The following is a 12,400-nucleotide window of genomic DNA, read 5'->3' on the forward strand; positions in this document are numbered from 1 at the left end:
TAAATTCTCCGTTTTATCTACATAATTATCTCAGTAAAGTAGTCAGTAAGTAAGATTGAAGTTAAGTAAGATAGCGATGCTCTGTGAAAATCGCAAGCTTTATCATTCATTAACGCAGAAAAAACAAAACAACACACACACACAACTTTTAATGTACTCTGCGTTTCGAGAAAATACATTAACAGAATTTATTGGACACTCGAAGTTACTTGAAAAATTGCTGTCGCTAGGAGATTTTCAGGCGTGGTGATTCCGCTCACAGCTTGTCTAACTGTAAAGAATATCAAGTCAATAAGGCTACGTTGAACTACTGTTATACCGATGCTACTTGTCGACCTCACACGTGTATTTATTAAGGTGGCGTTGCCTTTAAACAACACACGTTTTTTCTGAGCAATATCTCTTAACAAAATGACATGAAAACCCCTCATAATATTGTTTATAAAGAGCAGAGAATATATTTCCAAAACAAATACTACTTTATGAAATTTAATATCTCATTTGTAAGTTGAGTATATGCAGAAGAACGCGTTTTGTTTTTATTCTCATTCTTAAAAAGAAAAGTGATGAAAATCATGATAAGCAAAATTGAAATTCTAAAATGTAAGAAATTTTCTGCAAAAACAAATTAAAGACGATCGTGTGAATATTTCAAAAAATTTGACCAAGCCGGAGTGGAGTTAAATTGTTTAGACATGTGAAAAACGGCCGAAAGAGAAGCCAGGAAATTGGGTGACTTGCTTATATTTGCATAAATTTACATTTCTTTCTCACCTAACATACGACCGTTCGTCATGCTTAAGGTAAAGGGCGACGAATTCGGACGCGCACACGCTTTAGAACGCTTCTGCGCAGATTTAACTCTAGCCTGTCGCAAATGGGTTACTTTGTAGCGCATGTATTTAACATCACATGTCATTGTTGAAATTGCGCTTTTACCTAGTTTTTGACCCAGTCTCTTAGAAATACATGTGACCTATAACCTTGTCATATTTTGACCCCTAGGAAGCTGATTTTTATTCAATATGAGCGAAAAATTAACATTTCTCTCCTATTTACATGGCGCATATTACCCATTCACCTGGAGATATTGTAAAAAGTAGCGTGGTGACACCCTTTTTTTAAAAGTGTAAACTAAATGGTATTATGTCAGGATTTATTCTCCAAGTTTGGTCAAAATGACACCATTCAAAGCAACAGGAAGAAAGTTCGAGAATTATGTAGTGATATAATTTCGATATCGTCATTTTGTAATCGATACTTATGTAAAAAATTCTTTACAAACATCATGAAAACTATACATTCGATAGATATGGATCTTAAGTCTTGGTATTTATTAAAATTAACTCATTTGCTATGCTTTTATAATTGCTTTCTTTAGTTTAAGTGAATTGTATCATTTTATTTATTTCTAACGACGCCATTTTAACGTCTGTTTCCATGGAAACGAGCGTGGTGACCCCCATTTTTTATCTTATTTTGCACTTGCACAACTTCCAAGAATATTTGTGCAAAGTTTCAAGAAAATGACACCACAACTTAATTTTGACGTAATTCGTAGTACTTCACCTTAAAGGTGATCCCAACCAATATTGTAATCTTGGGTTAACAAATTAATAAAAAATGAATGAACTTTGCGGAAATGTTATTCTGAGCAAAATACGCTATGTTATGTGCAAAACCACCCTAAGCCACGCAGTCTTTTTCCTTAATCAGCTCTTTCTCCTGTGTTTTGCTTTCTTCCTCCAACTGGGCAGTGAGGATCTGCAGCTCCTTTGCCAACCGGGATGACTCTTAAGGAGTTGGCTGACTTGGGAGAGGATGGCGGCTGTGCTTTCTTCAAGATCGTTGGCTAACTCCTTCTGTTGCTCGACGATGTCTTCTTTCAAAGTCAAACGCTGCATTCAAAGAGAAGTGTACTCTGAGAAAGGTGACTTTTTCGATTATAGGAAGATCGAAAGAAAGATGCACTAATGCATTCTGGCCCACATATCTGACTAAACTTAGATTATTGCTGACGTTTTGTTCGCAGAACTTACGCGGACAGACAAATGCCGAACAAAGATTTATATATTGTTTAACAAGTAATAATCTACCTACCATTGTTTTCTCTTCATTTGTCTTTAAGTTTAGCATTTGTTTTTCCACGTTTTCTTGATCCTGTTCGGAAAAATGCAGACAATATGAGGAGAGTATTTGGGAGAGGGTTGTCTTGAAGACAGGACATTGTCAACCGAGTACATGTAACTGTATTTCTTGCGAACATGTTTACTTATAAACTAGACCAAAATGACGTCTGTCTGTCTGTCTGTCTGTCTGTCTGTCTGTCTATCACTCGTCCTCTATGACTACATCCGTCTTATTCTTTGTTTGACAAGATATGAATTATTACCAAAAATTTGAGTTGCGTTTTCTATTTATAGTTTACCTTTTTTTCCTCTTCCTCGGCCTTCATCACTTCTAATTTTTCACTACTGTTGCCCGCGCCCAATTTCGACACGGAAGCAGTAAACATCGATATTTCCTGAAATATCAACAAATTTCATAGACGCGTCTCAATATCAATGTGATTGGATGAAAACAATGACCTAAACTTTTGCTAAAACTCTTCTCAGTGAAACTTTTAACCATTCTCTTAGCAAATCAACAATAAAATTGGGGATCACTGTGCAAAGTTTAGAACAAGGGAAACGAATTACCTAACATTTATGATATTTGAAAATCAAAATGGCCGCCATTCCTGTGTTAACTCGATGCGGAAAAAATGACATTTGAATTTTCGAAAACCTAAGACGGTGAAGTTTTACTTTCTTTCAGAGGTTTAGAATGGGCCCCACAACTAGTTCAGAAAAGAAATGTAGAAATTTTTGCGAGTCCGTCTACTGTCCCCGAGGCGCGTTCCGCCTTATACAACGGTATTCAAATATTTTACAAACTCTACTTCTGACCTCAGCCAACTCTGTTTTGTAAACTTGCCACATCTGAGGACCTCTCGCACGCTTCTTGTACTCTCTTTCGACGTCGTTGATCACCAAATCAACATCTATGGACTGTAGCGAATCACCATTCTCATAAGAGTCCATTAACGGGCGGAGTTTCTCTTTAAAGAGATCATCGGCAATCTTTCTACAGAACGCATCTGACACCTTCACATTAGACGCCAATGAAGTCTTCAGGTATCCACCAACACACGTACGTCCGTCGTCACTATAGACAGCAGTATTTTCCTGAAAATATGAGACATTTGTTTAGATCAAGACTTATCATGACTTGGAACATGCATGAAGGCTATGCTAAGAAATATGTATTCCTAAGTTTTGAGTTTAGAAGCCTCTTGTTTTGATTTAAGAACAGGTATGAAATGAGTTTTGTTTTAGAATATACACTTTATACTACCATGCCGTTCAATACATTATGAAATAGGTAAACGAATGTTTGATTTTCTTATCGGCCTCTCTGTTAGGTTGCAAACCATCCGTAGACTCACGGAAATAATAAATAAGCGTTATCATGCATGAGTATAAATGGTTTCAAATACTAGTAAATAGCTTATCTTCGAATGATGTACAACGTAGACTCAATAGTTCCCTTGGTACAAACAATTCATATCACGTGAAAAAGAATTGAATATTTTTTAAAAAGTGTTCAAACTCATGACCTTATGTCGCAGCGATGTCTGTCTGTCTATGCGTCTGTGCCTCTGTATGTCTGTGTGTCTTTCGGTGTGTCTGTCTGTGTGTCTGTCTGTCTGTGGGCCCGATGTCTCAAAAACGGCTCATTAGCTCAGAACTGAATCTGGTACACAGATTCTGTTTGAGAATGGCAAAAAGTGATTAGTTGTTGGTGGGTATTGATTGCATATTTTCATGCTCATTTGCATAATGAATGATTTTAGAAAAAAACAGACATACACTGAGAACGGCTGCACGGAATTGGATTAGATTTACTCCAAATATTGATCACACACAAGGCTCTTTCCGCCATGAAAAACATAAAGATGTACAATCAAAGTAATCCCTAATTTGTATATTTGATTAACTTTCTTGATTAGGGATATATCTGAATTGACTCAATCAAAATTGAAGATACTATGATTTAACATTACTGAAAGTCATTAAGCATTTTTACTCAAGCCAATTCTTCAATTGTATATTTAATGCATTTTCCTAACTAGGGTCATATCTTGATTAACTTGACCAAAGTTAACAAAACTTGATATGTACATGAAAGATACTTTGATACACCAGTACTGAACGTCAATTACGGATATTTTCTTTTGCCAATGCATAGTTTCCTAATTAGGGTCATATATCTTGATAACCTTGACCAAATTTGACGAAACTTGCTTATTACGTGAAATATACTATGATACAACATTATCGAAAGTCGGGAAGCATTATTTTCTTCAGTCAATTCCCAATCTGCATATTCAATGAACTTTCCTAATTAGGGATATACCTGAATTGACTCAATCAAAATTGGCAAAACTTGGTATGTATACTGAATATACTATGATTTAACATTACTACAAGTCATTAAAAATTTTACGTCAACCTGATCATAATTTGCATATTAAATGAACTTCAGACTGGAAGGACTCCAAACACAGTTTGTGAAACTTGCTATGTATATTGATGAGACAATTATGCTGTATAAGTGAAATATATTTTGCATTTTCATGTCAGCTAATTCATAATTCTTGTATCTTATGAGCTTTCACAGTTTGGCATATATAGCTTAAAGAACTTGACCAAAGGCAATTACACTTGTTGCATAAAGTGGAGATACAATGACAGCTGTCAATATTTTAGCTAATTGCATAATAATATACTTAATGAAATTTGGAATTACAGTAATCTTCGGTGAATATTGGTCATGAGGTTGATCAAACACTTTTAATGAAGTTGCATAAAAGTTTCAATTCAAATACAACTGCAATATATACTAGAAAAACGTGAGCATTTTCAGTTCATATCTGGTTGCCATTGTGATACCTTACCAAAAGTTTCTTCCTTTGTGTCTTCAGGCTACAGAAATCCTTAATGTATTTAGACTTCACCTTGAAATATTTCTTCGCTTGGTCAAGACAGTCCTTGTGTTTGTAGATGATTTCGTGGTTTGGGCAAGGAAGAGCAGACTTAAGGAACTCGTCCATTTTGCTGGTATACTTATCGAATGCCTTCTCTTGAACGTCGTTGAGAAGAGTTTCAACCACCTTAGAACCAACGGAGTGAATGTTTAGGACGCCATCAGACGACGACAACTCTGAGACGTATTCTTTGAGTAACTCTGCAAATTCTGTACGAGAAAGGTAGAAGTTTATATTGTAATGTTATTTCAATGTTATTCCTTATCACTGTCGTTATAAGTGTGCCCTTTAAAATGAATCTCTCTCTCTCTCTCTCTCTCTCTCTCTCTCTCTCTCTCTCTCTCTCTCTCTCTCTCTCTCTCTCTCTCTCTCTCTGATAAACGAGAATGGGGAGATACAACACATAAAGCGAAGTCGTAAGGCATAAACCTGTTCATGAACGTACGAAATCTAGTGACCATATGGCAACGTTGGTATTTGTTGTTTTCAAAGCTAGGCTAGGCGGGGTTCGGTGACTAAAAAACATACGTCACAAAACCACTAAATATGCATAAAACATAAGCTTCTGTACTGTTCAGAGCTCGAATAGTTCAAACTGTAGATATAAAGAAACGAATAAATTAATTTTGTGATAAAACAATCAACAGTAATCTGGTATAAAGGGGCTGTTACACAATGGCCGCAAAATTGGTTAGTGCTTCAGATTGCCGCTTAGCAACGGCCCAGGTTGAGGTCATAGCAGGTCATAGCATTATTTATACATATATATATATATATATATATATATATATATATATGTGTGTGTGTGTGTGTGTGTGTGTGTGTGTGTGTGTGTGTGTAACCCGGTTATGAAGTAAGTCACGTGATTTGATCTTCCATCCCATCTGACAGCTAAGTAATCAGATGGAATTCCTTGATTGCCGTTATCTCCCACAATGCACTGCGAGCAGACAGATACTGCGTGGAGTGGTGTGGTTGTGCGGGCAGAGACTCGGTCTAAGGGGATTAGTTCTTCTTGCCAGTAATCAAGACGACGTGGTTGGTCTTTTTGCATGGCTTATGAACTTCTAGGTAGGTTTTCACATTTGTTGCAATACTGAATTTGTAACGTGTTTTCATGATGTATTTTTTGAGGTTGAGACCACACCCATTGTGGGGCAGATTGGAGAGGCCATGTGCTTTCCCGATTGGACTGTGAGCCATTCTGAATCTCAAGCTTCCACAGCAATAGATTGATTTGTTTAGTAGTTTTGTACTTTTTGTTTTGATTTTTGAATACCAATAGTTCCACAGAAAATGAACTTGTTCAACTTGACATAGTGACTAGAATGGCATTGCCATGCCATGGATTAAGATCCAGTTGATATCACGATCTGCTGACTCAAAGAGCTTATGTAACTTGTAAGTGTTCTTCTCTTTTTGCATGGCTTATGAACTTCTAGTTTCCCGACATACCAACCCATTGACGGAAGCGTTTGGACAGCTATTGAGTTAATCTCAAAGGAGAACTGTCTGGAGGACGTTTTGTGTGAATCAGTTTCCCACCCGAACTGGAAGAGGTTACACCAAGGAATTTGTAACCGTAGCAACAGGATCGACGTGGACTCTGAACCCTGAACAATTCTGGAGAGTGTCTATTGAGTGAACACTGTAATTGATATGAACTTGGATAGGGGCGTGTCTAGAGTTTCTGTATGTTTAAACAGTATTGCCGGCTAATCATTGTAGACTTTTTATCATCATTAGTGTGTAGTGAAATAAACCTCAACGTAAACTGCAACTCAAATTGTACGATAATCATTCTTTCCTTTGTTGTTGATTGGATAATATGAACTTGGGTCCAGGTTTAGTTGACTGACAGTTAGCTACCTGGGTTACATAAATGGGGGCTCGTCCGGGATGGTGGATAGAATGAGTTATTATCGTACAGTTTGTTGCAGTTTGTTTTTACATTAATGTCTCGGAACTGGAAGTTTTAAAAACAAATGGGAAAGACCAACCACGTCGTCAGTCGTCACATCACCAGCAAGATGGGTGATACCATGCATGGCACAGGTGTGTCAATGCCTTGTTTAATTGTTAGTTTTATATAGTGTAGATGGAGGGAGTATTGGGATGAAGAGAAAAAGTGCAATGGAGGATTACACATGACATGTGATTCCTGAGGGGAATAGTAACTCTGTTGCACGTTTTCATGGCCTGTAAACATCAACACCCCCATTTGTGAAAGTTGTATGGCTTTTCATTTGTTTCACTTGGTGTTCCGTAGGCCAAGTGACCTTCTTTTCTGGCTCTGCTTTGGAATTTGCATTTTGAGTTGTGATTATCTGTCAAAGGAGTTCACTTACACCCGGAGTGTGTAAGCTTCTGAGGGGAATGTGTAACCCCGTTTACGAAGTAAGTCACGTGTTTGATCTTCCATCCCATCTGACAGTTAAGTAATCAGATGGAATTCCTTGATTGCCGTTATCTCCCACAATGCACTGTGAGCAGACAGATACTGCGTGGAGTGGTGTGGTTGTGCGGGCAGAGACTCGGTCTAAGGGAATTAGTTCTTCTTGCCAGTAATCAAGACGACGTGGTTGGTCTTTTTGCATGGCTTATGACTTCTAGGTAGGTTTTCACATTTGTTGCAATACTGAATTTGTAACGGTTTTTCATGATGTATTTTTTGAGGTTGAGACCACACCCATTGTGGGGCAGATTGGAGAGGCCATGTGCTTTCCCGATTGGACTGTGAGCCATTCTGAATCTCAAGCTTCCACAGCAATAGATTGATTTGTTTAGTAGTTTTGTACTTTTTGTTTTGATTTTGAATACCAATAGTGTGCACAGAAAATGAATTTGTTCACCTTGACATAGTGACTAGAATGGCATTGCCATGCAATGGATTAAGATCCAGTTGATATCAAGATCTGCTGACTCAAAGAGCTTATGTAACTTGTAAGTGCTCTTCTCTTTTGTGCGTTGCATATGAACTTCTAGTTTCCCGATATACCAACCCATTGACAGAAGCGTTTGGACTGCTTTTGAGTTAACAGGTGCAGCCAACGGAGCTATTCATCGAAAAAGCTATTCCAGGAGCAATTTTTGAGGGCAGGGGAAATTTTAATTTTGCTAGGGCAGGGGACATGTTTTTAGGTGGTAGGGGAGCAAATTTTAGGTTTTTTTTGTAGGGCAGGGCGGATATCGGTTGATTTTCCTGGGGACAGGGCTTGGCGAAAAACTTTTTGAGGGGAATTGTTTCCAGGGCAGGGGAAATTGGCAAGTTTTTTTCGCTACAGGGCGAGGGAGCTTCAAAAATTCACAGTGGGGAGGGGAAACAGGCAAAAATAAGTGGGGAGTGGGTAAAAATGAAGTTTGAGTGTGGGAGGGTAAGTCGAAAAATGTTCTGTGGGAGGGCAAATTATAAACAGCTGATTAATTACGTCTTGACTTAAAATTAGTCAGTTCACATTATTTGTCATGCACAATATATCTTATCATAGTAAGGAACTTTTCAAAAGTGCATTGTTTGTTGGCTGCACCTGAGTTAATCCCAAAGGAGAACTGTCTGGAGGACGTTTTGTGTGAATCAGTTTCCCACCCGAACTGGAAGAGGTTACATCACGGAATTTGTAACCGTAGCAACAGGATCGACGTGGACTCTGAACCCTGAACAATTCTGGAGAGTGTCTATTGAGTGAACACTGTAATTGATATGAACTTGGATAGGGGCGTGTCTAGAGTTTCTGTATGTTTAAACAGTATTGCCGGCTAATCATTGTAGACTTTTTATCATCATTAGTGTGTAGTGAAATAAACCTCAACATAAACTGCAACTCAAATTGTACGATAATCATTCTTTCCTTTGTTGTTGATTGGATAATATGAACTTGGGTCCAGGTTTAGTTGACTGACATTTCAGCTACCTGGGTTACATATATATATATGCACATGTAGTAAAAATCCTAATTATCTGTATTTAGAAAGTTTTCGAACTGTAAGGTAAAATGATTTTGACAGATTTGCGTAATTTCATTACACTCACGCTTTCCATTGATGTTGCCGACGTAAGGCCATGCCTTCTTTGGTTTCATCAGAATCGCTAAACGATCGAGCAGACCATCGACTTCCATCAGAAAGCCTTTTTCAAGTTTAGAGCGAGTTTCTCCCTTATGCATGTTGGCTAAGACGTCTTTATCTATTGATGGCGTGGAGAGTTGGAAGGCGTCGAACACGGGGAATGACTTCAACAAAGCTTTGCGATATCTGTTTTTCTCTTTCACTCAGCCATCGCCATCATCGGTTTCGTCTTCCAGTTTTAACACCTGAAAACAACAGTAACAAAGCACATTGTATCTATAAAAATGCAAAAGGTTGTTCTATCTCTGACAATTCAGAAGTAAGGGTATGAAGGAAATGTTGAACGGGTGGTTTCAGAAATATCTTTAATTGTACGATAAAGTAGATTGGGGCGTAAAGTATACTGGTGATTAGTGCGACTCACCTCTTCTAGAATATAGTCTTTGATGTCTACTTCAATTTCTTCATCGCCTCGTGAGATAGAAAACGTCATTGACGCATCACGAAGAAGCCACATAAAATTTGGGAAAAATTTGATGAAGTCCTTTACTTGTGATTTTGTTGCCTTCCCGGCTTCGTCGACCTTGATTACGTTACCCAGTGTACCAACCCAGCTAGAAAGGAAACATAGGGATGGTTATTAGAAATCTATTTAGATTGAAGCGGTGATATCGAGGAATTTGGAATTACAATAAAAAAACTTTGAACACTGGGAGTATTGCAATTTATCACTGTGACTATTAAAACACGGTGACAGTTATATTAACTTTATTTCAAGAAGAAATCTACCATCTATTATACGCTATGACAAACACAGTAAACGCCGAAGTCTCGCCGAATCATTTTTAATTTTACTAACAAGTACGAGTCATTGACATCAGGAAAGCACTGTAGGCAAAGTATTAATCTCCCTAGTATGCAACAGTTAACGGTAATTAAAATGAGCGATTGTTGAATATTTGGAACGCACTGATTGGCTGTTATATGCTATGATCTAAAAGCCTTGGAATTTGACACGTCCAAAAAACAAAAATCGGAACATGAAAATATGAGAAAACTGTGAACTGTTCAAGAACTTAGGGTAAATATCTTCACTTGACGAATATTAACCAGATATAGTACTTATTTTCAAACTGGGACTAAACAGCACACGATAATAATCTTGGCGCAGTTTTAGTAACTACAACACTAAGTATGGATATTGCAATCACTTCTGTAAAGTTCACAGCACGAGTAACCCGAACTGTAGGTACATATTCAGTAAGTTTTCAATCGGATTCGAACCAACAACATACACTTACATCACAGTAACGATCAAACTAATTGTATGACAGAAATGAGATTCATAACGGTTGGTTACGGTCGTTAAGCATCATTCTAGGTTAAGGTCATAGCCCCATTATATGAAAAATGTGTTATATACGGTAAAAACCCTAAATTACTATAACTAGTAAGCTCCCAGACTGGTTTTAGTTACGTGTTCACCACGTGAAACCCACAACCCTTAATGTTTTCGGATAATTATTGGGTTCTTCTAAATAATGGAGAATCCTCTGCGAAAATTTGAGATTCTAACCTAATAAAAGTATTCATTTTCTGTAGATATTGGCAAATGCTGCGATGTTTACTATGTTATCATTGTTCCCTTAAGGATCGTGTGACCGACAATTAGCACAAATTCTCAATAACCGATTTTAACCTCCGACTGTAGACTTAGATTCAAACACAAGTCGAAAAATTGTCTCATCATTTGCAACTTAGAGTCCAATTTCAAGCCATTTTGCAGTAATGCCATAGGTTTTGATCACGCTAGTTTAAACATATTTAAACAGAGAAAAAAAAGATTGTTGAGAGGTTATGCAAATTGACCGTCACATGATCTTTGTGTAAATATTATTTAGAATACTAATCACAAAATTGTCCAATATTTAGACATTCAGAAACTGTAAAATTAATTTTTCATTGGCATTTCGAGCTTAGTTGTTTGCGGGAAATTCATTTTTTGAATACATGTAGTACATTTAATACATGTAATTTTCGTGCCCTAAAACCTCTATGGCATGATGAATAACTTCAATATCTGTGATTTACCTCAGTTTCTTAATATCTTTGGCAGTTATGGATCCTGTGCTATTGTAGACCAAGACAGACGCCAGCAATGAAATCAACGAAAACATTTGCAAATCATCTTTGCTGTACGCATCATAAGCATCAAGTCCCTCGGTATCCATGACAATTACGGTCATTTCGATGCCTTTTCTCAGTTCCTTCTTGAACACGTTAGTACTCATCCATATACCTGGCATAAGTGATAATAACGAGCTCCATTTATTACCAACCTGTTATTGATTGCACTGACAAATCTTGCTGTTGTAGAAAATTGTCCAGTCAGATGTTGGCACTGTAGAACATGCCAAGGACATTTTATAATACAACCCCTTATGTTATTGTTATTCTTATGAATTCCCTTTTTGTTTTAATGATAACCTCATACACTTACTTTTCCATTCTGATGATAACATTGTAATTATGCTCTGAAATTTGCCTCGGTCTCTAAAACTAGTGTAGCCTGATATGCTGCACTTGTCCACAAAAGTAAAAACTCAACATGAAATGCCCAAAAGGTTAAAATACTCACCCATGGTCTGGGGCGACATATTGTTTGATGTTTGGAAAACGCAATCGTGTTGTCTTGGTTCAACCATTTGACTGGCTATATATGATTTTCCACACCTAGCGGGACCAGTCACAGCTATTGGACAGATTGGACCATCGATGGAACGTAGGATTTCCAAAGCGTCTTCACAGACCACCAATTTTCCTCGCTTCGTTCGTTTTTTGACCAGCGTTCCCGTTCCTCTGTCCCACTCAAAGTTGTCCGGGTGACAGAGGGGAATAGTTGTAAGAGTTTTATCTTAGAAACAAAGGGAAAGAGAGATATTACCTGTACACGAGGCTATCTCTCGTAATAGCACGGGCATTCTGTTGTTCTTAAATGATGGTGTATAAGCGTTTAAATGTGATTTCGTATTTTAGTTTCTGTTTGCAGCTGGAGAACGTACATCGTGATTTAAAAATTAAAATAAAAGCCTCAACAGAAATGAGGTATCATTAATACAAAAGGGAATAGAAACAGTCGCATTCTGCTGGTTCACCCAATCGATTATTCTTTCTCACACACCCGCTCATTCTGCACCGCGGCTAGACTTGGTTCAAGTCTGTGATTTGTGAATGTTTGAGTGGAGT

At 37.5% G+C, this 12,400-nt stretch overlaps 2 protein-coding genes and 1 long non-coding RNA gene across 3 annotated transcripts; 1 reads left to right on the top strand and 2 right to left on the bottom strand.

Moving 5' to 3' along the window:
- Positions 1-1,712: 1,712 nt before the first annotated feature.
- LOC139125783 (uncharacterized) lies at positions 1,713-9,252 on the bottom strand. The gene is made up of 6 exons (XM_070691878.1): positions 9,120-9,252; positions 5,000-5,298; positions 2,949-3,227; positions 2,429-2,524; positions 2,101-2,160; positions 1,713-1,898 (listed from the first exon to the last, which is right to left on the bottom strand). Exons 1-6 carry the CDS (start codon positions 9,250-9,252, stop codon positions 1,713-1,715), a joined length of 1,053 nt encoding a protein of 350 aa, XP_070547979.1.
- Positions 5,946-6,867, top strand: LOC139126138 (uncharacterized). Its single transcript, XR_011550482.1, has 2 exons — positions 5,946-6,160; positions 6,532-6,867. It is a non-coding gene; the product is annotated as an uncharacterized lncRNA (long non-coding RNA).
- Positions 9,253-9,357: 105 nt separating the features above from the next.
- Positions 9,358-12,273, bottom strand: LOC139125784 (guanylate-binding protein 4-like). The gene is made up of 4 exons (XM_070691879.1): positions 11,793-12,273; positions 11,246-11,453; positions 9,579-9,768; positions 9,358-9,399 (listed from the first exon to the last, which is right to left on the bottom strand). The coding sequence occupies exons 1-4, from the start codon at positions 11,857-11,859 to the stop codon at positions 9,358-9,360; spliced, it is 507 nt and encodes a 168-aa protein (XP_070547980.1). The 5' UTR covers positions 11,860-12,273.
- Positions 12,274-12,400: the final 127 nt, after the last annotated feature.

This window comes from Ptychodera flava (assembly GCF_041260155.1).
Source record: "Ptychodera flava strain L36383 chromosome 3 unlocalized genomic scaffold, AS_Pfla_20210202 Scaffold_26__1_contigs__length_13983176_pilon, whole genome shotgun sequence".
Classification (NCBI taxonomy): Eukaryota; Metazoa; Hemichordata; class Enteropneusta; family Ptychoderidae; genus Ptychodera; species Ptychodera flava.